Genomic DNA, 27,134 nt, shown 5'->3' on the forward strand with positions numbered 1-27,134 from the left:
TGGAAGTTGTCGTGGCGGGTTGGGTGGGAAAGCTTGAGGATGGTGATGCGCATTCAAAATTTCGAGACGGACCATTTGCAAGATTTCACGCTAGTGGGTTTTTACGGCGGGCCGCTTCAGCCACATGCGCCATCGGACTCCCGAGACACGTGCTGCCTGCCCTTCATTGCACACAGCCCTCCGTCCTAGCTGTTAGGTGTTCACAGCATCCACACAGCTTCTTCCAGGAAAACCGAAATGAATTTGGCGTTGAAGTAGTAGCAGCTCCCTTGTGTTTGCACTATCACTCGACTCATGCTGCGTCTCTCGCACCCTTCATCGTGGCTACAAACAAGAGCACCATGACATTAGCTTATATTGTCTCTCAGTATTCAAGAATTTCGTCGGATGCTTGCCACTTACAATGAGTGCGAACACCTCGAGTTTCGCGAGCTTCCGGCCAAAGCCCAAGCCTGCTCAGGAACTATCCAAGGAACCCCAACCACACAGCCAATCTGACCGTACATCAAAACAAAAAGATCAACATAGAAGAACTTCGAAATCACCAAGTCCACAGATCCGGGAAACAGACGCGTCTGCAAACAAGCCCTATTTCAGCGACCGGCGAGGAGACGAGGACGTGTTACGATATGGTACCTTGAACCGTTATGAAATTCCACCTTACCGTCGATATGGTCATGGATTCGTCTTGGGCCTTCCATTGCAGCAGAAGATTGACCGAGAATTGTCTACAGACAAGAAAATATATGTTTCGCCTGCCACGCGCCGACGTCAACAGCGCCTACTCACAGACAAATCTACAAAGCGGTCAGGTGAACGTGCGCTACGTCTAGTAAAAGCCGGAGGCGACGCCTCAGATCTCAACAAAGACTACGTGCTCTTGTCTGCAACCGGCAAAAGGAAGCGTCACGACAGTGATACTGATGAAGATGACGACGAAGGAACACCAGAATTCGACTATCGAGGAATAGAAGAGCCAAAATCTGCCGAGCCAGCTGACCCAGATGCGCAATATGAGTCTGATGTTGATGTTACGTTTGATGCTGAAGCCACTCGCACCAACTCGAGACTCGCACGGAGCACCAAAGAGCATCCTGAAGATGTCTCAGGGTGGCTGGCGCTGATCGCTCACCAGGAAGCCATGCTGAAGCTTGAGCGGCCATCTGCTGAGCTGACAGTTTCTGACAAAGCCCATCTTGCTGATATACGCATCGATATATACGGAGAAGCCCTCAAGAAGATCGGTAAACACCCCGAGGGCCAGCTACAACTTTACAAAGGGCTGTTGAAAGAAGCTGAGAGAGCATGGGAAGGCGCCAAGCTCGCCAGTAAATGGAAGGACGTTCTTGTAAAACATCCAGAAAGCGTCGAACTGTGGATGATGTATCTCGACTTTGTACAGTCGCGATTCACAACTTTCAAGTACGAGGACTGCCGAGCTATCTTCTTCAAATGCATCGAAACTCTCAGTGCAAGCACACAAAACATTTCACCTACGGGCCTGCTGCACATAATACTGCGCCTTACATCCATGACATATGAAGCCGGATACCAGGAGCTTTCAGTAGCAATTTGGCAAGCTTTAATTGAATTCCGTATTTTACGGCCCGCAGAGGATGCGACCATTGACGCATTTGAGATGTTCTGGGATAGCGAGGTAGCACGCATTGGCGAGCCACAATCAAAAGGGTGGAAGCAATACAGTCCATCAGGCGAGCCTGCATCGCTTGAGTTTGCCCCCTTGTTGGAGAAGGACTCGTCAGACTCGTTTTTTGAAGATTTTAAAAAACGCGAAACGGAAGCCACAAGACAACTCGTGTTACCAGGCCGCACGTCTGACGACATAGCAGAGGATGATGCTTTCCATACCATTCTCTTCGATGACGTAGCACCATACCTGAAGCTTGTTCCCGAACATGTACCGTCAGGACTACTTGTAGAGGCCTTCCTGTGCTTTTGCGGACTACCTCCTATACCAAAGTCGGGCGCGCACCAGCAGAGCTGGTGGTCTGATCCTTTTCTGCAACGCCACTGGTCATCGTCTCCCCTCAACGAAGATGAATCTTCTAACTTTGTACAATCGCTCAATCACTTCTCGAATTGCCCGTCGAAAAGTTTTCAGATGACAACTGAGCTGTTGTTTGACCAAAGTTTCTCTACAAGTAGCATCGGACTGGGTACTGATTTTATCAGACAACTGCTCAAACTTGTAGCCTCAGACCCATCGAGTGAAGATGTCTTTGGGGAGTATCTTCTTGCGTTTGAGCTTCGAAACTACCCTAATGAGGCTTTCAAAACAGCAAAGCGACTGCTCAAGGCTCGGCCATCAAGCTTGCGTCTATACAATGCTTATGGATTGGTTGAATCTCGGCTTGGAAACTCGGACAAAGCCGATCAAGTATTCCGCACAGTGCTTGCTATGCAACCAGCCAAATCAGAAAATCCAACTCCTCAATTATTGGAACTTCTGGACAGCTGGGTCTGGGACGCTCTTCGGAGGGGAGAAAGAAACACTGCACTATGGCGACTTGTCTCGCCGCACGGCAACCCTCCCGCCGAAACTGCACAATCGCAACCCGACGAGACTCTCGTAGATAGTCTTCGTACAAGACTCGCAGAGATCAGCGAACAAGCCCTACTCGCCCAAGACCACGCTACCGCAATCCTCAGTACCTCCCTCTCCGCCCTCCTCCTCTACCTCACAAGCTCTTACGACGCCCCTCGCGCCCTAAACCTCCACTCCCACCTCTCAATCTGGTTCACTTCCCATGCCACCACTTACTCCTCCTCCGCCGAACTCCACGCGCAATTCATATCTCGCCTCCTCACCTTCCACACCACGCACGCCCCCATCGTCAAACCCGCCCTCACCCGCTCAACCCTGGAGCCCCTCCTCTCTCGCTTCCCAGACAACACCCTCCTGCTCGCCCTCTACGCCGCAAACGAATCCCGCTTCTCAATCGACGACCGTGTCCGCGGCGTAATGCAGCATACCGCACTCCAGCGCACCGAAGAACGCAGTATAGCTGGCTGGGCATTTGCAATTCACTACGAGATGCGAAGGGGAGAGCTCGCGGGCTCGACGGAACATTCTATCCGCGCGCTGTATAAACGCGCCGTCGAATCTAGCGGCAAGCATTGTCCTGCACTGTGGAAGGCTTACATCCAGTTTGAACTCGCACAGCTACGCCGTTTGCAAGAATCGAGACAGCTGCAAAATAAGAAACCACGGAGAGATGGCAAGAAGAGCAAAGCAGAGATTAGAGTAGAAGACGCGAGACAGAGGGTTGCAGATACGTTTTATGCGGGTTTACGCAACTTGCCTTGGTGCAAGGAGGTTGCTATGCTTGCTTTTGGGGAGGCGGAAGATGTTTTTGGGGATGAGGAGAAGTGGAGGGTTTGTAGGGTTTTGGTGGAGAAGGAGATGAGGGTTTTTGTTGAGGTGGATGATGATGCGGCATGGGAGGTTGCGAGGGAGAAGGGGTGGACGGTTTGAGTATGATGTTTGTATGTATGTATGTAATCATGTTGCATTTGTCGATTTTTTTTTTTCGAAAATATTTTTTTATCGTATTGTACTGGCGTAATCATAGCGACATCACGCGAGATATGCGGAAAGGTGGTTTCACGCAAAGTGACAAGGGGAAGAGAGGTGAGGCCAGAGATGAAGTACATAAGTATGAGGATAGTTTAGGAAAGGGTGACTGAACGTGCAAGAGAAGGTATTGGTAGTGGAATCAATTTATTATTCATCTAGCGCATCAGCATCGTGCCTTTCTAGATTAACTCCACAAGGCCGCTGTGTCGAGGCTGTGTACCCTTTGGAGCAGTAAATACAAAGAATTTAAAAAAAATCCATCCCTTCATGTTCCCATCATCAGAACCCCTTCCAACCACACTCGAAGACCCTCTTCCACCCATTGGCCATCGGTTCCCAGTCTGCATCGTTCAAGTCCTGGCACCACAAATCCGACGGCTCCAGAAGTGACTTGAGATTCAGCCATCCACATTCGAAATCACACACTGAGACCATGAAAAATTGGTCTTCAGTGAAAGTCTCCGTTGTCATGTATGGCCTGCATGCCTCGCCACGGAGGCTTTTGCAGCCTGGCATTTCCTTCTTGATGGAGAGGTTAACAACACACTTGTTGACGTCGTGAGGGTTCGAGACGGTCATGTCAACACCGAAAGGCATCATGTGCTCAAATGGACGATTAACAGACTGAATATAGTCCTTCATCTCCTTCATGCCTTTGCCGTGGACGTTGTGCTCACCAGCGTGGTTGCCGTTGGGGTCATAAAGCTTCCAGTTGACCTCGGAGTAGTCGTTGAACATGTACTGATTGATTTTCACCTTCCAGTGTCCGAACTTGTCCATGGGGCCATGACTAGGGCTAGGTGGCGCGAGCGAGATCTTGGTTGCTTTGGGCGGTGTAAACGAAGTCTTGGATGGAATCATGCTAGTCGTGTTGCTAGCGAAGGTTTTGGACGTGTGAAATGGATCGTTCGGGCTGTTGTCACCCTCGTCGTCATCCAAAGACAATGGAGCTCGAATGCAGGCAGGACCATTTGAACTGACCGTTTTGGTACCTGTCTGTGTCGTTGTCGTGTCGAACCCAGGCATTGCACCACCGCACATAGTCACTGTGGCATCGATCATTGGCAAGCAGAGCGAAGAAACCATGGTCGAGGAAGTTCCTCGAAGACTTGATGGAAGGGCAGAAACATTGAATCCCTCAGTGCACCATACGAAGCGTTCAGTGATGACTGTCCTCTTGCTGTCATCGCAGTCATCCGGGTCAGGACGATTCGGTGGCTTGGTCGGTGCTGGTCCAGGCTTGGGTCCACAGCCACCAGAGATTGTGCAGCCAGGGCGACTGCAGATTTCTGGGGGACAAGGCTCGCATCCTCCTCCTGGACAGTACCCATCGTAACCGATAATGCCTGATGGTTGTGTGCCAGGGCACCCGAAGAAAACGCAAGGGTTACAGCCGAAAAGACCGCACGGAGAAGTGATTTCGATCTCCAGTCCAGGGCATCCGGGTCCGAAAGAAAGGCCCATCCAGCCACAACCACAACCGAAGAGCTTGCACCTTGGGTTTTTCTCCTTTGGACGAGATGTGGGCTTAGGCTTCACTTTGGGGTCGTCGCGGTCACTGTCGCTGGGACTGTCGCTCTCACCATCCTTGTCGCACTTCTTGGGGACACATGGGCAGACGGGCCGCTTGAACATGAAAAATGTGACAGTACGCCATACCGCACATTCCGCAACGCAGTTGTTTGGCTTACAGTCTGGATCACTGTCTGAGTGCGAATCCGGATCGCCGTCATGGTGCTCAATGTTTCCAGGGAAACCCCACCACCAAGCCCGACACCAGTTGATGTTCGCAGGGAGTAGACATTCATGAGGTGGCTGCACATCGATGGGCCTCGGGAAAACCCAGCCTACGCAAAAGATGCTACACCAATCCAAGTTCCGGCACTCATTGGGACATCCTGTAGCAGTAGGCGACGGCTTTGCAGGACTGGAAGTGGAACTGACGATAACAACTGGCGGAGCAGTACTGGCTTTGGATGGGACAATGATACCAGTCGGGGTATTGCTACCCTGAGCGGAAGTCGGAGGACGAGTGGCTGTCTTGCCACCGGAAGACTGCATTGGTGAGCTTCCTGGAGGCGAAGAGGAGATGACCAGGCTCGAGCCGCTGTGGGGAGGCGACTGTGCTGCCGAACTGCCAAAAGGAGGCGGGATCCAGGATGAAGCATGGCTCGAACCACTTGGGAAACCCGCCCGCGAACTACCCGCAACTGAAGATGATCCGACTTGAGTGATGGGCGTTGTTGAAGAAGTAGGTCCACTTGGAAGGGTGGGAACGACGGGAACGATTGCCGTGGCAGAAGTTCTTGTAGAGCTACCTGACCAAACAACAGAAGAGCCAGAATCAGAGGAACCGGGAGGAACGATGGCCGTGGTGGAGGAAACGACAGGGGTGATGGTTGAGATGGAAGACCCAGCAGAGCTACCCGACCAAATAGGAGAAGACCCAGCAGCAGATGAGCCAGAACGCGAAGAAATTGGGGCCGATATGCTGGCCACTGAAGTGATAATACTCCAAGGTCCAGAAGAAAACATACTGGAGCTTTCCCGTGTGGTAGTTCGAGATCCCGTCGATGTAGTTGAGTGTGATCCAGGCTGGGACGGAGGCTGACCCCGGGATGGCGATGGGGATGCCGATAGAGATGGTAATGGCAACGGTAATGGGGCTGGAGCTGAAGATGGAGCTGGAGCTGGCGATGGCGATGGCGACAGAGATGTTGGCACTGGTATCTGCACTGACGAAGAGACATCAGAATGGCTCAATGTGGATCCAGATACTGGTTGGCTGCTCCAAATAGCGGAAGATGGGGTGGGAGATCCTCGCGATGAAGGGTGTTCAGACCCAGAGGGCACAACAGAAGGAGAATTCTGACCAATCGAGCTGTTAGATGGTTGGGGCGCAATTGTACCCTGGGTGGAGGCACTCGATGATGGTATTGAAGACGGGGCAGGATTTGCAGATGCTGTTGGAGCAGACGACGGAAGGCCAGGTGAAGCTGATGAACCAGGTGGAGCGGAAGACGGGATGCCAGGCTGAACGGGAGACGGAGTACCAGACGAAGCAGAAGATGATAAACCGGGTTGGACAGAAGATGGGAAGCCAGGCGAAGCAGAGGAAGGGAGGCCCGTCTGAATGAAAGATGAAGCAGAGGGTGCCAGAAAAGACTTAGAGGATGAACCTGGTACAGGAGAGGACGAGTGGCCGGGCTGAACAGAAGACGGTAGCCCAGGCTGAACAGGAGACGGTGCAGAAGACGGCAGGTCAGGCTGAAGAGATGACTGAATGCTAGGTGGAGCAAGTTGAGTGGATGAACCTGGTGCATTAGAAGACGGCAAGCCCGGCTGTACAGATGATGGAGCAGAGGGAGGAGCAGGAGACAGGGTGGAAGGCGGCAGACCAGGTTGAACTGAACTCTGTGGTGCTTGTGGCCCGCCGACACCACCACCATCGCAGTAATCGTGCTCAATGGCCCAAAGAGAGGTACCCCCAAGACAGCGCTTGTTTGCCAGTGTCAGCTTCATCGCGAGTGTATCGTGGTCGTCATATCCAATCCACTGATCGTCCCAGGAGATCTCCTTGACACCGGCACCACCGTAGATGACCTGAGGGGTCAAGTTCTTCTCACGTATGATCCTTGAAATCTCACAAGCACTGAGAAGACCATCTTCCCTGGTACAGCTACCAGCTTTGCTTGGGCCGGTGAACTCACAGCCATAGTACTTGCAGGTCTGGTTGGCAACCGTAAAGCCACGTCCGTAATTCGCGAGGCCCATGTTGATTTTGGCAGGGTCGAGACTGGCGGAGGAGAGCAGGTTCAGAGCGGAATCTATCTCGGCAAGATCAGTGTGTGGCTTGATCTTGGGTCCTAAACCGTTGATGAAGGCATCCCAAGACCCATGAAGGTCGTAAGTCAAGACGGTGAACCAATCGACAACACTTTGCATCTTCAACGGGGCCATATTCTCGAGGTACACGCTTTGAGCCGGAAGAACAACAGAAATGATGAAATCCTTTCCCAGATATTCACGCAGCTCGTGAATCAAGTCGACTTGGTTTTGAGCATCGGCTGGTTTACCACCGCGATTCGACGCACCAGGCCACTCCCAATGGATCTCAATACCAGTGAATTTCCAAGTGTTGAGAAATTGTTTGAGCGAATCGATGAAAGCCTTGCGGTTGGATTTGGTACTCGACATGTCAGACCAGGCAGTGCGTGTCGGTCCCTCGTTGGACATTTCCCAGCCGCCGATCGCCTGTGATTATGTCAGTTATCGCACCTTAAGAGGGCTTTAAGTAGGCACTGACCAATCCTTTCCGAACGTTATCCGGTAGACGGAGAAACTGTTTGTAAACTTCTCCATCATCAGGGTGCTGCATACCAACCGTGAAATTTTTTGGGTCGAAAACAGCGAAACCGAGGACAATGTGCGTGAAACCAGTGGTGTTCAAGCGAACAGGCCAGATCTGCTCGCAGGAGCGTCGGCGGATGTTAGATGTTGCATAATATGCGATACGGCGCTTTGCAGTATGAGGATCACAGTAACCTAAGCTTCGTCAGTATTCTTCGATACACAAAGTCTTGGTAGAAGATAAATACCGTCACTGTTGCAGCAGACACCGTCGATACAGGGCTTTGATGCACTGCACTTGGGAGCATCACGGCCGATAATTGAGTGACCTTGAAAGTAACCCTCGGTGATCTCGATGGCGGGTAGGACGTCGCCAATGGAGTGAGTGCTGCCAGCGAGGCAAGTCACTAGCAGCGCAAACAGCGCAATGATGAACAGACGCATTGGGATGACCGCTGCGTGGGTTGAAGTCAGAAGAAGAAGAAAGTTCAATCGAGGCCAAGAAAAGAAGTTGACCAGTGTGTTGAGAGAAAGGGTGGGAGGGGTAGATATATTGGTATGAAAGTGGGCTAAAAGCCGCTAGCGAGTGAAAGTGAGAGTTGGGCGTCAGGAAGGCGCGACTAGGTGAGAGTGAATGTACTTGAGCGGATAGTCATGTCATGCCTACCCTCCTTGTCTAGGTGGCGCAGCTTTTGGGAGATTTGTTCCAAACTTGCTGTGCGAGTGAACGGTTTTCCACGTTCATGCATACAATAATTGGTGGATGGATTGAGTTTTTTGGATTACGCGCGTTGCCATTGAGATCAGTGAAGGGGATTGATTGGTATGTCTGACGTTTGCTGGTATTGCGCAAGAGTAGATAAGGCAAGTGTGCCCTCTTTCACTCTGAGAGATTGCACCTGTGAAATTGACTAAAAGCAGCGACCACTTCTCGGTAACTTCGAATAGGCTGATGCTTGACGTACTATGTGGCGTTATACAGTATTCTGGTAACCCTGGAAGTGGATGAAGGAACTGTTAGTTGGGAGTGCTATCGCTTTCGAATAACAATAGCAAAAAAGGTATGAAACAAAATCAGCTATTCTCAGCATGCCCATCTGCAGTTATGTTGATATATAAGGCAGTGATATATTGAGTATTGAGGCATTTGAAGCTTCGAGTTTGGTCTGATTGTATGCTATTGATGCTTTTATGAAACAGCAGTAGGTGTAATATCATGTTTGCGAGTACAGGAAACAAACAGTTCTTTCCTCAGCAACAAACTCGATCCACTTGAGAGCAATCATACCGTAGAGGAACACGTTCCTCGTTCGAAGATTGCACGCTTGTTTCGCATTATCAAAGTCACGCAAATTGAGTGCTGATGTAAGCTGCCGAGTCAAAACCATAGTCTCCTTGATGTCGGATCCCAACATAGATGCTCAAGGTCGGACAAAAGGACGACGTCGAAATCGAGACCGAAGGGTGAGGTTGGGCTGGCACTGCGGCGGCCCCGCTGTTGGTGACGCGCTACAAACGCGCTAAAACTCTGAAAGCTCCTCACGTGACGGATCGGCCATCGGCAGGACAATCGTCCATAGTTCGCTGTATCTGACATCAAACATATTGTACGAGCGACATACAATATTCCTTGTATAAATATGCTCTCGGGAATGTTTGCCATGCGACATAGTGGGTTGCTCTCGCGAGATGCAAATTCTCAACCAGAGCCGCTGCAAAAGCCGATCAACAAGTCGCCATCTGGGATTTCAGCTTTGGGCGAGCTGGATTTGTAGGAATCGGCCTCTTGTATTGCGTGCTGAAGTTCTTCTGCGCCATCATCCTCAGAACCCAGGATTAGGGCATATAGCGCACGCATCGCACCATCTGGCCATGTCTTGGCATGTTCCTGCATGGCGGGGTCGCGCTAACGTCATCTACTAATCTTTCGATCTCGACTCTGTCTACTGTACGCCACCATCGTATCCCATGAGTTTATATTCTTGAGCACCACCAACATGGCGCACTCGCCTCCTGCTGGCGGTGTACCAGGCGTCATGATGCCACCACGTCTCTCCATAGAGCTCGACCGTACCGATCCCGGCGTCCCTTTCCGTGCATCCCACTCCCACATTCACCACACATGGGCCCGAACCTTCCACTCGCGACCAGAGCTCTATATCCGTCCCCAGAGTCTCGAGGAGGTTCAGAAAGTCGTCAATCTTGCACGTCGCATGCGGAGACGGGTTGTCACCGTAGGATGTGGACATTCGCCTTCAGACCTAACATGCACTTCATCATGGATGATCAATCTTGATGACTTCAACCAGATCTTGAAGGTCGACAAGGAGCGCAAAACAATGACAGTTCAGGCTGGAATACGCATGCACAGCTTGAATCTCCAGGCAAAATCTTACGGTTTGACCATGCCAAACTTGGGCTCTATCGACGTTCAATCTCTAGCTGGAGCCATTGGCACAGCAACGCATGGTAGCTCATATAGTCATGGACTACTCTCAGACCGCGTTCAGAGTTTGCGCATAGTACTGGCCAATGGGCAAGCTGTTCGTTGTTCTCCTCAACAATCTCCCGACCTCTTCCGAGCTGCATTGGTATCCTTGGGTGCGTTGGGTATAATTGTCGAGATTGAATTCCAAATGGTTGAGGCGAACAATATTGAATGGGTGCAGACCATTCGACCTATTGAAGACGTCCTGGCAGACTGGAACAACGGGTTATGGACTTCTAACGAATTCGTTAGAGTATGGTGGCTACCGTATATGAAGCGCGCGGTTGTATGGCGTGCAGACAAGACCAAAAAAGCGCACCGAGCACCCGAATACAACTGGTATGGCGGTAGTGTTGGCTATCATACCTACCACATCTTACTCTGGATATCGCAGTACGTTCCACGTTTTCTGCCCTGGGTGGAATGGTTCGTCTTTGGCATGCAATACGGTTTCAAAGATGGGGCCGTCATCTCTGCTGTAGGCGAACAACGTACCGAACTTCTCATGAACTGTCTCTACTCTCAGTTCGTCAACGAATGGAGCATTCCTCTCGAGAAAGGTCCCGAGGCCTTGACTCGCATCACAAACTGGCTCCACGGCGATGAGAAATCCTCTGGCCTCCCATTCAGCACCAAAGGTCTATACGTTCATTCGCCTATTGAAGTCCGTATTGCAAACACTGTCGACCGAGAGCCGCGTCCGTACCTTGATACCTCTTATTCGCACACGCCTTCCCTGTATCTCAATGCCACGCTGTATCGTCCCTATGGCCAGGATCCCCCTTGCAGAGAACGCTATTACGAAGCATTCGAGCATTTGATGAAAGAATACAATGGCCGACCTCATTGGGCAAAGAACTTTCAATCCGTCGATTACGCCTATCTTTCGTCAGCTTATGGTAACGACCTTGATGAATACAATCGTGTCCGCAACGAAGTTGATCCTGAAGGCATGTTCCTCGGTGCTTGGCACCGCCGCACTATTCTGCCGCCCAAGGTTGATCTTCCTTTGCTTCCTCTCGAAGAGAAGGAAGTCTTACGCCGAAGTCGCCGTACAGGTGGTGTTGACTGGATTGGTGAGCAGGCACGTTGGTTCGATGGTGGTCTTGACGTTTTTGAAAAGGCCGACAGTGAGTCTGGAGAAAGCTTCGACCTCATGGCCGAGGCTGAGGCGCAGAATAGTGTATTGTTGGAAGGACTGACTGATGAGTTGATTGTCACCGAGGACAGTTATGATATGGAGACCGAGGGCAGGATGAGAGAGGACACGGAGCAATACATGACTGGAACAAACGTTTTCAACAAAATGTAAAGTTGCCGAGCAAGAGTAGTATGCGGTTGCTTGTTGGTAGATGAGAAGAGAAAACCGTTCGATCAGTCAGTATACGCGCGTTAGCTACGTCGAACTCACACCAGCATTCGATAGCTACGAGACTATGAGGTCTGTAATGTAAGCCTTTATGAGTCAGCTACACACAAAACGAGCATCAAGGCACCCCGGTGAAATCAACACATTGGTACACCTACTAGGGACAAGTGCTATCGTTTGGTCATCATGTCAGCTACTTCGTGATTTTCGTTTTGAACCTCACGTAGATTTTAGCCGATATTGCTGGACCACAACACAATGCTCAGCCACTGCAAAACAAAGAAGAACTTCAGAAACGTAAGGTTTTATAGCGCGTGAATTGACATGCTTCTAGGTACAGAAAATCCAACGCATGGCTCTTTCTCCAATCTGCTCACAACTATCTGAGGCACTGTTCTTGCCTAATCTCGTCTGGTAGTTGCTCGCTTCACAAACATCAACTCCTCTACTGGGTCTGCACGTAGATGTCAGAGCTTCCAGAAGACTGGTAACCCTCAGTGGCGACGATCTGGTAGTAGTGTTGACCAAGGTTCAAGCCATAGCGGGACCAAGCGTTGAAGTGGTTCTGCATGTTTACGCTTCCACCGACACGCTTCTGGGTGCGGACAGACCTGTCATAATAGTTAAAATCTACGCTTCTGTCGAATCAAAAACCAAAATGACTTACCAGTACTGCTGAAAGGTCCTTGTTCCGTCAATGGAGGGCTGGTTGTAACGAGTGGAGACGGCGACGTTGTAAGTACCACCGTCAGTCTGGAAGCTTCCCTTGATCTGGGCTCCACTGCTGGGGTTGTAGGTTCCATAGGATTCAATGACGTAGTACTCGACAAGCGGGTTGCGAGTCCATCCGTACACGGCGAGGTATCCGTTGCCCTGGGGGTTGAAGGCTCCGCCATAGTTGATGACACTAAGAAGTCACATTAGTAAAATTCCCATCACCAACAGTCTTCGCAACCTACCGGCCGTTTCCAGGATTCCACCCCTTGCCACCAACAAAGTTGCCAGTGTTCCTCCAGGTCACAGAGTACCTGCTGCCCTCGCCCATGGTGTACTGGGCAGAGCCACCTCCATCAGTCCACCACGAGTAGAAGTATCCGTTGTGGTATCCCTCGGAGCTGGGAGTAGACTGACGCTTCTCAAGAAGAGCAGTCGCGTTGCCATCTTCGCGCTCACGAAGGAAGTCGAAGGGAGCAGCGAGGACGCTGGTAGTAGCCACAGCGGCAAGAAGCAGAGACTTGAAGGAAACCATCTTGTGTTGAGTGTTGCTGATCTGTGTTGGATGCAGTGATGCTACTGATTGGGAGCAGCTATCAACTTATATCTCTACGCCGAGTGATAGTTGAGCCTGAATCGCAGGATGAAGTGACACTGGGGGTCATGAGGTCTCATCTTGCGTGCTGTCTCTATTCGTGATGGTGCACACATTGGTGGTGGGTTTAGAGCCTCTCACTTCGACAAGCTCGCCCTAAGCGGCGGCCACAATGACCAAGTCAAGACACAAGGAACATGCACCGATCGGCATCCAGTTTCGGTAGCAACGGCCACGACAGGGTGATCAAAAAGATCCGTAGCCCTTGCGTAAATCTGCATAACATAATTAAAAGAACATCGCTCTACCCGGGTTTTACGCGCTGTTTGAACCGGGTTTCGAGGACGTTAATATAAAGGAACGCCACAGAAATAAGTGCAGACACCCTACCCCACACTCCCCATATCCTTTCACGGCCCAAGAACAACTTCAATCGGGCTAAACATGCATACACGATGAATCTATCAGGGGTAGTATCGCACGTGACGGGACACAGAAGGCTCTAGGCGGAAATCTCGGCAATCTTTCAGTTTACCACCGGCTGAACACGTCCTGCCAAGATATATAGGAGCCGGTACTTCTACCGCTTCCACTACGACACGCCAAGCGCGGTGGATATCTTGGGTGGAGGGAAGACGTGGAGTGCAGAAGTGGGTCGACATGTGGGTGAGCCAACGGAGAAAAGGTTCTGGAACGAATCACGAAAATCGGCGGAGAAAAGGAATATGCCCAAATTGGACAGATAAGAAAACAAATCCCATAGCCATCGGAAATTGTGCAAAGGTCGCACATGACATGGTTTTGGGGACTGTCTTCAATCCCTCCACAAACGTTATCCGGATATCCAACTCGTTTGGGAAGTTCAGAAGCACTGTCGACACTAGGCCACTATACTTGGGAGAACTATAGGACGTCATCCAGACTACTGCACCCCGGTTCCATGCCAAGATCGGGCGGCTCCACACACATCAACATGGCGTGTGTGTGGGCGAACTTAGAAATTAGCCTGTGCTAGTATTCGAACCACAACAGGTCACCTTACAGACTATTGGAACCACCGGACGATTCCTATTGTCTCATGAATTCCATCTGACAAATACTTCAAGTTTTATTGCTTCGACAAAAAGTTACCAACATGCATTATCTTTTAAAATTGCATTACGAAAACTGTTTTGGGAAATGATAGTAAACGAACAAAGCGGGTCCCGTGTTACCCATCTCTTTTTTTGTCCGGAAACTCGGCAACGACAAAAGATTTAAAGTTTCAGGAGAAAAAGGAAGATAAAGGAGCAAAAACAAAACAAAACACCCACGGAGCAAATTGGAGCGGGTTGTGGAGACATGGTAAACTCATGCATTACCATATAGGAAAAAAGTTGAAAAAAACGATAAAGAAATTCAAACCCGCCAAAAGACAAAAAAGGTAAACGCTACGTGCATAGAAAACAGGGACCAGGTTTTGATAAAAACAGTCTTATTGGACAAGGGCATGATTGAGTATTGATTTTCTCTCTTCTTCCTCTTACTATCTCTTTCCCGGGTACCAAACTCCGGTTTTCCTTGATCAAAAAATTTTCCCTTTGCGCCCACTTTCCACCTTTTTTGGTGTATGTGGCAAAGAAACATATACATCTCAGTCCCACGTTTTTTTGTTGCGGCTGTGTGGGAACCCAACCTCAACAAGCGGCAAAATAGCGGTATACAAGACAATATCCCGCATCTTGGACTAGATTCAATGACTTCAATGTGGTTTATGCCTAGCAAAGCTGGCCGCCATGGCTATAACCGACTTTTAACTCTTACTTTTGTACTTTCTTCTGTTTAGCCGGCTTGACCTGGGGTTAGTGGCGTGTTCACTTTTGCCAGATGAGGCAGCGCAAGTTCTATGGCTTGGTTTTTTTGGCTCGATCGGAAGTCCATATGTTATTTTTGTTCGCCTGCAGTTTCCTGCGACTCAAGTGTGGGTTTGGACGATGAAGCATGTCTTTTAGAGATCCTTCATCGCCCTCATCGCGATCTCGCATGGAAAGTTGATTGGTTTGACGCCCATCAAGATCGAATCATCTTGAGCATGTATTTCTGATTGGAAACCCCCTTTTTCAGTTTGTAGTGTAGGTTGTCAGCTACTTGCGTGATTATTCTCACAAGGATTGTCGCCTTTTTCTTGTTGGGCGCTGCTTTATTGCGATTCGGTCCTGATTGAATGGCGATGGCGATGGAACCACACGACGTCTTGTCCTTCACCTCGGATATACAGTGGGGATAATTGGAAAAGCACTCGCCATCAGACTTCTGCCGTCTTGTCATCTTACTAGAAAGGAAACTGTAATTGACCATATAGCCTTGTGACTTGATTGACTGAAACACTATCAGATAGGGTCTCGATGTCCCTCATGGGTTCATCCTCAACTCCGAGCAAATCTGAGAGATTATCACGCACATGCCCAAGGACACTAGATACTGGAACATGAAGCTGATATCAGGTCGTGTTTTAAAGTGATTTACGATATTGTGTCGCTCGGTCTACTCAACAAGGCAGGTAGGATCGATATGCTTTGCAACAACTAAAACATAGGCATGATGTTAAGTCGGACCGTCTTCAAGCGTACTCAACAACGAACACTGAACTCTGTTGAGACAAGATGCCACAGAGATCACAACGAATGCGACAGACAACATTGATTCCAATGTCTTTGCAACTATCATGATTCCAGGTTCCATACAAGTTAAACGACACATTACTCAACACTTCATATCACGAAAAATCTCTCATGGCGTGTCGTTCTCGAAACGAAGCACCACAAACCATCAGCAGCACGTGACCGAAGCACGGATTAGACGGGACACCAGCCTTACATCTACATTGGCCCAATATACTTTCATATAAAAGAGAACAAATACACCAACATACCTTATCTAGCTCAAATCTCGATTATCGTCGTAGTACACTTATCGTTTCATCCATTCCCTGGGGTTAATAGTTCCTCCTCGGAGTTGTTGATGACAAAAAGGCCCTCGGGGTCTTTGCAGGCATCGGTGTCCGAATGATCAGGATGGGCGGTTGGGTGGCGACATTTGGATTTAGCCATGATTGGGGGGCCAACAAGAGGGTTGGTCACGCTACTCATAAATGTTGCTGATGGATGCCCAGATTTCTTTTTTGCGGAGGGAGGGAACACAGAAAACGGTCTTGCTTCCATGCTCAGGTACGAGGGGGGCACTGCGTCTGTTAGTCTGGTTCGAGACACGCTGACCCAACTCATCCTGTTAGGTTGCCAAATCAACGGTACGTACCTTTTTCCTACCCCCCCTGTTTCTCTTTGCTAGATTCTAATGACACCACGTTTTTGTCAGATAGCAACAGCCCATCCATCGCATCAACATCGAAGATGCGCATCCGCAGTCCACGTGTCGGTGCTGCACTTCTAATCACACCGCCGATGCCAGTGCAGTGATCTTCGGCGAACTTAGTCCTTACCCCGCGTTTTGATCCATCCCACCGGTGCCAAACTCACCATCTTCCCCCAAGATAAGCGACCCTGATCTACACGTTCACCGCGCTGCGTGCATCTTATCAAAACGCAAACCATCCCGTTCTTTCCCGATCAAACCACACACTCTTGCTGACAGCCCGTTAAGACAAAAGCAAAACACTTCCACTTCGAGTATACCTTGCGAAACCTACCAGAGACTCGGGATTTTTCAGCTTTGGGAAAGTATACGGAACTAGTTTTTTTGCTTCTTTGGGTGTTTTGATGCGTATTTCGGACAAAAAGGATAGAAATGGTCCGCGTCGGACTTTGACTTTCTCGCCCGATCCTAAATCCCCCGGGCACTATTTGCTGCTGGGGTTGAGATGTGATGGGAATGGTTGAACCCCCCTTTCCCGTGCGGATGCGCACAACTGGCGTTGTACGAGAATGCGGAGACGATCGCGGAGAGCCGAAAAGTGCAAAAAAGATTAAAACGGTGATTCGGTCAGCTTGCTTTCCCCAGATTTTTCTATTCCTGTCCTTTACCTTAAATACCGCCGTCGCGCAACGCATCTCTGTTCTGTGACAAGAAGAGTTGCCAGGTTCTCAGAGTCAGAAAGCCATAACAGTCACGTGATCAAATACTTTCACAGCGCCATCTACTTCCCACCATCTTGCATTGAGATTCTTTCTGTCTCAAACTTCTTGCCGTCTTCTTCTTCTCGTCGATAAAATCTTCAAGACATTGAATCTATTGTGCAAACTCCAGCATCCCCAATACAAACCGTAGCCATGCCCGCCGCAACCCGCACTCTTGAAAACGCAGTCCTGCAAGCCCATCGTGCAAAGGGCGTACGCTATCCGAGCGCACAACAAAAAGACTGCTTCAAAACTTGGTACTCGTATGCGCTGCGTCAGGGAGAGGCGCAGAAGACGAGTCGCAAGGCTATTGAGGAGCATGGGAGGTTGTTGAAGGAGATTAGGGAGCAGGCGCCGGGGGGTAGGACGTACCTTTGATGTAAGCTGCTGGTTTTTACTGTAAGAATGAGTTTCCAGCTGATGTTGATAGTAAAATATGGTAGCAGAGTTCTGGATTTTAACTTAGGGGATACCGCGCGCAGTTTGTGATCATGGAGAGGATGGGGGCTGTGTTGTATGTAGTCTACTACCCAATTTGTCTTGGAGATATCTTTAATCGAAATATTATTGCGATATTGCATCACTAGAACAGAAGCAACAATTATCTAGCAACATGGCTATTTTTCGATGGACATTCGTTTCAATTTGTGCGCCCTGTTATGAAGATCCATGCCACCTGTATGGCTGCGCCACGCACATTTACAAATAGTCCCTATGGGAGAAATGAACGATCTATCCCAGTGCCGCACTCATTCTATGAAGACGGATTTTTTTTTCATTCTTGGAATACTAGGTCCAATGTACGGATCACGCAAACAAGACTTACACCAGGGATCCCAACGTTACAGAGAGCGACGCGGGATGAGCAAGTCCCATTGGGCCGGAGGGTTATTATCGCGTCATGCAGGCACCCCACTGCGGGATGCCTTTTGTCAATCATTCCGCCGGCGTACAACGGTATCTAATATGTCTCGGCAGCAACTACTTGAATGACTATAGAACGCCTCTTAAACAATTATATAACACTTTAAACCCAAGGGTAGCCTGTCTATATCCAGACTCTATATAGGACATTGCTGAGTTCACTGCCATCATTATTCACAACATGAGACGAATAAACAAGACGCAGAGTCAATATGGCACCAAGTTTCCGTGACATTGTCGGAATCCCACCGTCCACTGCATCCACCAGCGATTCTGCGCTCCTCATCATTGACGCGCAAAATGAATACGTACATCCCCATCCCACTTTCCCTACCCCGCAGTGAAGCAGAACCGCAAACCTATGTAACACCAACAAGGCCTCCGGCAAACTCAAAGTAACAAACGCTGAAGCAAGCGGAAAAGCCATTGCCGGCCTCCTCACCAAATACCGCAAGGCCGGCGGAAAAATAATCCACATCCTGCACAAGGAAGACGACGGCGCCCCAGTATTCACACCTGGTACCCATCTCGCCGATGAATTCCAGGAACTAAAAGCACAAGTAAATACACCTTCCCCCTTCCCCCACCCCCATCACCCCCACTCCATCTTGCACATCGCCACAGAAGAACTAACCCGCTCCCACCCAAGGACACCGAACCAACTATCTGGAAACAATTCCCGGGCGCCTTCGAGCAGACCACTCTACACGAAACGCTGCAGAGCATGGGTATCAAGAAGCTTGTTTTGACGGGCTACATGGCGCACATGTGCGTGTCGACGACTGCGCGCGAGGGGTTCCAGAAGGGGTACGAAGTCTTGCTTGCGGAGGAGGCGATTGGGGATCGCGACATCCCCGGGGTGAGCGGGGAGGAGGTGAAGAGGGTGGCGCTAGCGGAGTTGGCGGATGTGTTTGCGACGGTTGTTAAAGTCGGGGATGTGGTTTAGAGTGAGGCAAGAGGGGGAGAGGGATGGCAAAGAGGGTTTTTTTTTGTTGATACGGTGGGTTTGGTTGAAGTCAGTGTGAAATAGATGTTTCCGAAGCGACGATTCTGGAGAGTTGCCGGGTCATTGAGAGGATTGAAACGATATCACTCTTTTCTACGATCAGCCACTTCAATCCTCCATAAAGCTAAGCTTTGTCCATGCCTCCCCTAGGAACATGAGATTTCAAATGGATCCTGAGATGGATGCAGGTTGAGTGAGACTGCGGATGCATTCATGATTCCCTATCTGTGCAAATATGTAATCGACAAAAACGTTGGAAAAGAGTGTACATTCATCTAGGGATTTGCTCAAGACAGCCTCACTGCAGGAACATGTACGTCAGATAGTCCCCAGGTCATAGAGACACGTTATGACCTTTTAAACATAGCTGCTCGCCGCCGGGGATCCTAACCGCATACCCCTCAAGGGAAGGCATACATATCCATCGCCCAGTCCAGTACGCAAAAGTACCAGAGCCCCTGTTAGTTCAGCATTAAAAGACTACAAAAACTTCCCCTGTATGGTGATACAAGACATCTCGTACAGCCCCCTCCCGTTACAAACCCCCCAAACCCAGGACCAAGCCACACATACACCCCCCCATCCCCAAGCCCTCAATCACGATCTCGCCCTCTCCTTATTCCACCCAGCAAGCGCCCAAACCCCCCTCACAACCCCCTCCTCCTCATAACTCCCCCTCAAACTCATCCTCCCCTTCTCCCCCTGCCATCTCCTCAACTCCTCATAAACACCCACCAGCACATCCTTGAACTCCCCACTCGGCCGCCCCTTCCACGCACATCCCCCACCCCCAATCTTACTACAGCACCGCTCGACCACTAAATTCACAACCTCGTGTCTTTTTGTTGGAAACGGGTGCGGGGCAGGGAAATGCGCAATGCCCTGGCTGATCAGCACGGTGTAGAGGTGCAGCAGGTCAAAGTAGCGCACTGACGCGGGGGCGGCGGCTTGCATGATGAAGTCCCAGGAGATGTGGTCGCAAGTGAGGGGGAGACAGGCGTTTGCGCGCCAGATAAGGCGGTTTGTACGCGAGCTTGTGGTTAGGTATTTGGGGAGGACGGCGCCTGCGTTGGCGGTGAGCCGGGCGAGGCGCACGAGGGGGATGGCGAGGCCGGTGGCGATGTCGGGTCTTCCTAGGGAGTCCCAAGATGCGGAGGTGAGGTTGTAGCAGTCGAGGATGGGGTCTGGGGTTGGGCCTGGGGAGGGGCGTGTGGTGCGGATGGTGTGTGTGAGGGCGGGGATGATGGCTTGGTTGAGGATGGAGGTTACGGAGAAGGAGCCTTTGGGGTGGCTTTTCCACAGGGTTTGGAGGCCGGACCAGAGTCTCTGCATGAAGACTTGGAGGCGCTCGTTGGTTTGGTGGCAGAGTTCTTGCCAGATGGAGTTTACGTTGAAGGAGCCGCGGAGGTTGGGCTTGGGGACTAAGATATGGCGACATGTTGGACAAGCATTTGTGTTGCCTCGACCGCCGGTGAGCCACTTCTTGATGCAGTTGTGGCCGAATATATGTTGGCATGGAAGCGCAACGGGTTGGTGAGTCGTGCTGAAGGGTTCAGTGCAGATGCTGCACGCATCGACCGGGTGAAGTTGGGTGTTGATAAATCTCTCCATTTACGAGTTCATGCACGGTTTATGGTTGAACAAGGAACTGGAAGTAGAGACAGATAATGCTTCTCGCATTGGAGTGGTTCGACATGTTCGTGAATCCAAACCAAACATGAATGGCATGTGTAAACGGAGTGATTGTGAATGATCAGGGGCGTAAGGTTTGCGGTGTTACCAATATTGTCTCTTTTATAGACATGGATCATGAATGAAGCTCTATGACTTATAGAAGAATTTCCGTGATTGACATCCTTGCGTCGTGAGTACCTTGTCAGGTCATTATCTTAAGCAGATGCCGTGTTGCAAGAAAACACCCTATCAGTTATACGAACATGACGCCATCACATCGATACGAACAGGACAAACCGGAAATACCACAAGCCTAATCAATTGCCCTGGAAACTTATTTAGCTCTAGATAGCATTTGGAAGTGTATTTTCAGACACACTTGTTTGCATCATCCTCCCATTGTTGCCATGTATTCACACCCTGCGTAACAAGGGCCAACGCCGCAGCTGAACAGTGACTCCAACAATTCATTGGTCATTAATGCATTATCTAACACGACGTCCTCCGTTTGTCCCAATCACAATGCAGGGTCACGCGCAATCACCCACACAAAGCCCTTGTCTCGCGATCAGCAAAGAAACCCGCACGTCTCTTATTTACAGCCATTATTTATTGTAATATACCCCCCACCAGCACTCCACAAACATCTCTATAACACATACACACATCGATATTCAGGACCAATGTATTACGATCCGAGCATAGACCCCCTACAAGAGTACGAATGGAACAAAGAACCCTACAAACTCACCGTTCTAGTCCCGCCACGCCCACCGCGCCGATGGATGTCGCTGAAACCAAGCACATCGACTCGTCAAAATGCCCACGACATCCCAGAACTACCGCGTTCAAACTCACATGCTGACTTCAGCCGCGTGTCTCTTGAGGACTTGCCGGGCTTGCCTCGGAAAACGGTAGTCGTGAAGAGCGATGGGTTTCCGTGGGACATGCGATGCGGACATGCGCGAGTTGCGAATGGAGCGGACATGGGAGTCAGGGGTTGTAAAGAGGGATGCTATGTGCTTGAGAAAGGAGGTGAAGTAAGCGGCTGGAAGTGCGCGAGTAACCACTGCGAAGGCCATGTGTACTGCGGAAAAGTGATGAAAGACAAACATGGAAATTGCTGCTTTGGGAAAAAGGGGGAGAGGCTGGTTTGCCTCGAACGATGAGACGAAAGATCAAGATTTCAGGAAAAGTTTTCTAATTGAAGGCACAATCCTTTATGGCTGAGAGTAGTTTCAAAACAGCGTGAGAATTTATATCATTAAAAAAGAGTAATGACTGGGTATGATAGATTTTAGGCACTTTGTGCTGATGACGGATTCGTGACGCGGAAAGCTACTCAGGGTTTTTGAAGCAAGACGATACGTCTCCTCCAAGAACGTTTACAAGAAGAAAGCGGCAGCGGCACCGAGACCAGCCAAAGCAGGAACCATGGTCATCAACGGCGCAGCGTTGGTAGCCTCTGGGGCTGCTGATGAACCCTGGGAAGTGCGGGAAGCTCCAGAGCTAGCAGCCTCCTCTGAGCCCGAAGAAGTGGGCTTGGCGGAGTTGGAAGAGGTAAGGGAGGCACTGCCGGCAGAAGGTGTAGCAGCTGCAGAAGCGCTGGGGAGCAGGTTCTCGCCAGCCGTAACGACAAATGGAACCATATTGAAGTAGCCGTCTGGCAGTGTTGTGGTCGTACTCGTGTCAAGAGCTCCCGCACTGCACAACTCGTCGTCAGAATCGGCGTCTGCACAGGCTGAGCTGATGGCGGCGTCGAGACCCTTTGTCGACATAGTGCATGTAGCCTCCTGATCATCGGTGTTCTTGCGTGTGCATTGGCCCACAATGGTCACAGTCACGCCTTCATTCTCAGCCACAGCATTGACTCCGTAGAAGGTGTTGCCTGCAAGAGTGACCGTCTGGCCTATCTCGCCTACCGCACCTAGATCTTCCTGGACTTGATATAAGAATGTGTGACTAGAGTCAAAATTTATTTCTGCTTACGGTCATGCCCTTAACGTCAATAGACATTGTAGTACTATCATTTTCAACAGTGATTACGGAGGCAGCATACGAAAGGCTGTTGCTTCCGGTGCCCGCCATCCATGCCGAAGTGGTCAGTTGCGCTGCCGCGCATGAGACAAGAAGGGCGGTGGAGAAAATCTTAGACATTATGCTGATTTGAGTGTTCTGAACTGGGAATGGTATGTCGTTGGAAGAGAATGTGCTATGATTAGGCTAGAAACAACAAGCAGTAACGAGCGAAGCTTAGCTGTGAAGGCGTAGATCGGGATACCGCAGTCTATTTAACCAGGAGGACTTTGGCTGTCTGCCTGCATGACGGCGGGAACAACGCACGATGCAGGCGGCCTTAGGCGCACAGCCCCCTGATATTGATCCGCCTAGTACCTTTTGAGGCTGATTGGCCACTAACCTGGGCTGGCTGAAACCTATTCAAGATGGTTGCCTAGAAGAAATTATGGAAAATTCTCCACAACAGTATGTATGCAGCGGCGCAGGGCGTTGATCAGAGCGGGCATTGCACGAGGCTTGCAGTTGTAAATAGCTTGTGTTGACCTGCTGACAGCGATCTGGCCAGCGACTTGGAGGTCCAAAGGCCCTCGCTCTTTTGGTTCGCCATGCATATCCTCTGCTGCACAAATAGCTGACTTGGGTATTGATTCTGCTGCTAGGTCCGATGATTTGAACGGCTTGGCCTGCGAGTGCTTTGGCTGAGGCGTGTTTCGGGCGTCGCCTTGTGAACCAATGCCGGGGTGATGGTAATCTCGTTAAGCCAGCCCGGAGTTAGCGCGCCCTAGCACACTATGGAGCAAAGGGGCATTGCACCCATCGGTTATGTGAGAGCGCAATGGGGGCCGGTGAACATCGTGAACGTCAAGTTTGAGGTGCATGGTTGACCGTCCAAAAGAGCAGGGAACGTGGGTCTTGAGAGAGACATGCGCCAAGACTTCATGACATAACATCGCACCAGACATCAATGATCAACGCATCGGTCTCGCATGTTGCAGTCCGCGGAACTCGTCAAATCGAACAAGGATTGATTGCGCAAAATTACAATAATGAAATGAGCCGGGTATCAATAACAAATAGCTCGGAAACGTAACGTTGGCACCGCTCTGTCCGCAATCAATACGTATCGCCACATGCCTTCGACTAGCACAAAATACAGTGAGCCGATCCAGCCGAAATCAGCTTGCGTCTCTCCAACCAATGCAAGCCAGTCACCAAGCTTTTCTTCCACCATTTCATCCCCTATCGACTTCCTTTCTTTTGTTGCTGAGCAAAGCAGTGTCTTAAGCCTCGTCGTTGTAGTCTTGCGCGCCACGACGCATACCACTCGAAAAGTTATAATCGTCATCGTCGTTGTCTCGTGCTCGAAGAAGCTCCTTGCTCCAGCCCTGGAATGGCTTCTTGAGTGCAGATCGAAGTGAAGAAGCTGACAATGCGTGATGCTGAACCGACGAGCTGGATGGGCGAGGGGTTAGAGTCACAGAAGAGCTGCGGTCCGAGGTGTTGGAGGTTGGTTCAACCATAGTGAGTATGAAAAGATAGTAGCGAGTGAATTGTATTATATCGAGGAGTCGTGGATAATGAAGGGCTTTGCGTAAGTTGAAAGATGGTATCTGAGTGACTGATGTATGCCCAGGTTGAGCGTTCTCCATCGTGGCGATATATATGCGTTTGCAGACCGTGATTTTGCACCAAAGCAAAACCGAGCCATCACCGAATGGCTTCACATGAATAGTCGTTACTATCTTGACCCACATCAAGAGCCTCATCCACTTGGCTGCTGATCAGCCGGATCCCGTTTCTCCAACTTTGATTGGCGCGTGGCGTCGAGTCAAACTCGGGGATTCGGGACTGCTCGGCGAAATTGGGGATTCGGGAGTACCCGGACACAAGACTTGACAGCTCAGGTTGTCATTGGATGATAAGAGAGGTTTTGGCAGCCGTCTAAAGGATTGTTCTTTTGAAGCTAGAAAAAGTGGCTCAAAAATTCGACACCTCCGTTGAACATACCATGACTCGAGAGCCGAACGCAAACCACGTGACATATCCTCGCTCAAAATCATACCAAAAGGGGGATCCGTTGTTAGTGGTGGACTGGATTACTCACACGCCGATGAACTATCTATCCAGACTTCAACAGGATATTTTTCTCTTTACTCAGGCCATCAGCATTACGAGCTACCAAACTCATACTCCGGTTGAGATTCGAGGTAAAGTTGACAAGGACGCTCCCCACAAAACATCAGTGTAACAATTTCGCAGCAACATCGTGTAGCACTACCGCAATGCTTGCGATTCATAGTTGCAAAAAAATACCTAGGATTACCGTGGTTTTGGGAGGCTTAAACCCTCTTTGTTGGTACAAGAGTCGTGTGCTGTCTTGTCACAGCGTGTGCAGCATTTATTAGTGTGCAACCTCTTTGCGGGCGTTGCGCCGTCTTTATAGCTACCACCCCCTATTTTGGCCACTGTATCAGCGACTCAGTTGTACTTAGTGTCTGTCTATTTCATCACCAATCACTCTTGCGGAGGACTCTTCACGACAGCCAGTATTCTCATTGGCTATTGTACAAAGTCAAACACGGATGGTCTTACTCCACGCCCACAAAGTATGCGCTTGATTTAAAACACCAAAGAAAAAGTAAATGCACAAGCACGACAGTGTAGTCAGATCGCGCATCGTATTCCTCGAGTTATTTTTGTGATTTGGTCAATCAAATTAAACTGGCAGAAAAATGCTCTTACATCGTATTGCTTACTAGCATCTCCACACCGCCAATGGTTATAATTAGCCACTGAGTGATGGAAGTGCGGAACATCAGCACTTCCACCTCTTATCCAACCAGAGCACATTGCGAGCTCTCCGAACGACTCCAAAAACTTTGAAGTCGGGAGAATAAAATCATCGCCCACTTTACGCCACTGTCGACATGATGCTTCGCATTGTATGATTTCAGCATGGTGTACTTCAATCTCGGAACCACCCGTCCGTCTTACACGTCACATCTGACATTGATGTAACCGCGGGGATTGGTAAAAACAACAACTTTGGAGTTGAAAGTTGGTTGTGATGACAATCATACCTGTATCAAAGGAGAGGCATCTCTAAGGAGCTAGTAAAGGTGCAGGTGGAAAAGAAAATTGTCGTGCGTTCATCACTTTCATCTGTGCGAATTTGAGACATATAAAGAGGTTCTATTAACCTACCCAGTCAATATGTGAGCTATAAAAAAGCACACCATCCTCTCTTCTGCATATTGCGATTCCGTCCCTTGATACGGTCCTGCTGTACCTCTTCATAGCTCCCGGACTTATTTCCGCCCCCCCTCATTTGTGCCGCCAAAATACACTCTTTCACGTGGGAAGGTTTGCCTCAGATCCGGGGCGAGATTCTCGGCCGGCCGTTATGTGGCGTAACGTCAAAACATCGTGACATTAAGCTCCGCACTCCCAAGTACGATCAAAGCCGAATACGGCGTCTTAGCACCCACCAAGCCTTCTACTACAGAAGCAGATTTCGAATCTTATTTACGAGAAGCATTGGCTCTAAGGGGAGTCACGGCAGGAATAGAGAGAAAGTAAAATAACATATAAGACACTGCCCGCCAGACTACCAGCTACAACATCATCACAGCATTCCATCTACCATTTGTTTCCAACTCCAACAACCCGCATTTAACTTTCTAACCTTCAAACTCCCCACAACAACCTAGCAAACATGCACTTCGCCACCACTCTTCTCACCCTCGTCACCGCCGTCAGCGCCGCCCCTGCCATCGAAGACATTGGCTACTGGGACGTAACCATCATGCACGACTTCGCCGGAGGACGCGGCTACACCGAGAAGCTGCACGCCGAGTACAAGTCACCCTACTACCAGAAACCCCTCGTAACCGACTGCACGGCCTCGTACACTTATTTCAACGGACGCACAACCCCCGTCTGCACGCCCCAGGAGCTCCAGTATTCCTATGACAATACTACTGACAGTAAGTCTTCCTTGCTCTCTTTGGTGTCTTTTTTATTTTCCTTCTCAAGAGTGGGAGGGTTGGTATGAAGGAATTGGTGCGGCTGACAAATTTGTGTGAAAAAAAAATAGCCTTCATGATGAGTCAGTGCGTTACCAAGCCAGTCAGGTTGTTGGTGTCGGGAGAGCACAATGTGGACATCAAGGTGAATGGTGGAAAGGATCTTCAACCTTACAAGGGTACTTTCAGGGTCCCTGTTGTGAACCGTCAGCCCGAGAAATAAAGGTGGATGAGATTTCACTGATATGGAGCGGCGGCGG

At 50.0% G+C, this 27,134-nt stretch overlaps 11 protein-coding genes across 11 annotated transcripts; 6 read left to right on the forward strand and 5 right to left on the reverse strand.

The window, feature by feature from the left end:
- Positions 1-403: 403 nt before the first annotated feature.
- PSV08DRAFT_398404 (NRDE-2, necessary for RNA interference-domain-containing protein) lies at positions 404-3,496 on the forward strand (the record flags this gene model as incomplete). The annotated part of the gene is made up of 1 exon (XM_014220011.1): positions 404-3,496. One exon carries the CDS (start codon positions 404-406, stop codon positions 3,494-3,496), a length of 3,093 nt encoding a protein of 1,030 aa, XP_014075486.1.
- Positions 3,497-3,877: 381 nt separating this feature from the next.
- Positions 3,878-8,087, reverse strand: PSV08DRAFT_168040 (glycoside hydrolase; the record flags this gene model as incomplete). The annotated part of the gene is made up of 4 exons (XM_014220012.1): positions 3,878-5,304; positions 5,464-6,110; positions 6,255-7,852; positions 7,905-8,087. Coding segments are annotated over 4 exons (3,855 nt in total), but the record flags the coding sequence as incomplete, so codon positions are not given.
- A 1,822-nt stretch (positions 8,088-9,909) lies between these two features.
- Positions 9,910-11,975, forward strand: PSV08DRAFT_398405 (D-arabinono-1,4-lactone oxidase-domain-containing protein). Its single transcript, XM_014220013.2, has one exon. The coding sequence runs from the start codon at positions 9,946-9,948 to the stop codon at positions 11,746-11,748; it is 1,803 nt and encodes a 600-aa protein (XP_014075488.2). The 5' UTR covers positions 9,910-9,945; the 3' UTR covers positions 11,749-11,975.
- Positions 11,976-12,111: 136 nt separating this feature from the next.
- PSV08DRAFT_4444 (glycoside hydrolase) lies at positions 12,112-13,084 on the reverse strand. The gene is made up of 3 exons (XM_014220014.2): positions 12,765-13,084; positions 12,473-12,712; positions 12,112-12,416 (listed from the first exon to the last, which is right to left on the reverse strand). The coding sequence occupies exons 1-3, from the start codon at positions 13,052-13,054 to the stop codon at positions 12,251-12,253; spliced, it is 696 nt and encodes a 231-aa protein (XP_014075489.1). The 5' UTR covers positions 13,055-13,084; the 3' UTR covers positions 12,112-12,250.
- Positions 13,085-17,376: 4,292 nt separating this feature from the next.
- Positions 17,377-17,604, forward strand: PSV08DRAFT_376887 (uncharacterized protein; the record flags this gene model as incomplete). The annotated part of the gene is made up of 1 exon (XM_014220015.2): positions 17,377-17,604. One exon carries the CDS (start codon positions 17,380-17,382, stop codon positions 17,602-17,604), a length of 225 nt encoding a protein of 74 aa, XP_014075490.1.
- A 758-nt stretch (positions 17,605-18,362) lies between these two features.
- PSV08DRAFT_168155 (Isochorismatase-like protein) lies at positions 18,363-19,096 on the forward strand (the record flags this gene model as incomplete). The annotated part of the gene is made up of 3 exons (XM_014220016.1): positions 18,363-18,458; positions 18,528-18,710; positions 18,800-19,096. 3 exons carry the CDS (start codon positions 18,363-18,365, stop codon positions 19,094-19,096), a joined length of 576 nt encoding a protein of 191 aa, XP_014075491.1.
- A 657-nt stretch (positions 19,097-19,753) lies between these two features.
- On the reverse strand, positions 19,754-20,767 carry PSV08DRAFT_168017 (uncharacterized protein; the record flags this gene model as incomplete). The annotated part of the gene is made up of 1 exon (XM_014220017.1): positions 19,754-20,767. One exon carries the CDS (start codon positions 20,765-20,767, stop codon positions 19,754-19,756), a length of 1,014 nt encoding a protein of 337 aa, XP_014075492.1.
- A 644-nt stretch (positions 20,768-21,411) lies between these two features.
- PSV08DRAFT_4452 (uncharacterized protein) lies at positions 21,412-22,107 on the forward strand. Its single transcript, XM_066093964.1, has one exon. The coding sequence runs from the start codon at positions 21,514-21,516 to the stop codon at positions 21,997-21,999; it is 486 nt and encodes a 161-aa protein (XP_065950050.1). The 5' UTR covers positions 21,412-21,513; the 3' UTR covers positions 22,000-22,107.
- A 100-nt stretch (positions 22,108-22,207) lies between these two features.
- PSV08DRAFT_261046 (uncharacterized protein) lies at positions 22,208-23,057 on the reverse strand. The gene is made up of 2 exons (XM_014220019.2): positions 22,820-23,057; positions 22,208-22,767 (listed from the first exon to the last, which is right to left on the reverse strand). The coding sequence occupies exons 1-2, from the start codon at positions 22,985-22,987 to the stop codon at positions 22,216-22,218; spliced, it is 720 nt and encodes a 239-aa protein (XP_014075494.1). The 5' UTR covers positions 22,988-23,057; the 3' UTR covers positions 22,208-22,215.
- Positions 23,058-24,105: 1,048 nt separating this feature from the next.
- PSV08DRAFT_261062 (uncharacterized protein) lies at positions 24,106-24,476 on the reverse strand. Its single transcript, XM_014220020.1, has one exon. The coding sequence runs from the start codon at positions 24,367-24,369 to the stop codon at positions 24,130-24,132; it is 240 nt and encodes a 79-aa protein (XP_014075495.1). The 5' UTR covers positions 24,370-24,476; the 3' UTR covers positions 24,106-24,129.
- Positions 24,477-26,564: 2,088 nt separating this feature from the next.
- PSV08DRAFT_376893 (uncharacterized protein) lies at positions 26,565-27,097 on the forward strand (the record flags this gene model as incomplete). Its single annotated transcript, XM_014220021.1, has 2 exons — positions 26,565-26,835; positions 26,946-27,097. The coding sequence occupies 2 exons, from the start codon at positions 26,565-26,567 to the stop codon at positions 27,095-27,097; spliced, it is 423 nt and encodes a 140-aa protein (XP_014075496.1).
- Between the last annotated feature and the right edge of the window lie 37 nt (positions 27,098-27,134).

Source organism: Bipolaris maydis, assembly GCF_028858645.1.
Source record: "Bipolaris maydis strain C4 unplaced genomic scaffold PSV08scaffold_1, whole genome shotgun sequence".
In the NCBI taxonomy this organism is placed as follows: domain Eukaryota; kingdom Fungi; phylum Ascomycota; class Dothideomycetes; order Pleosporales; family Pleosporaceae; genus Bipolaris; species Bipolaris maydis.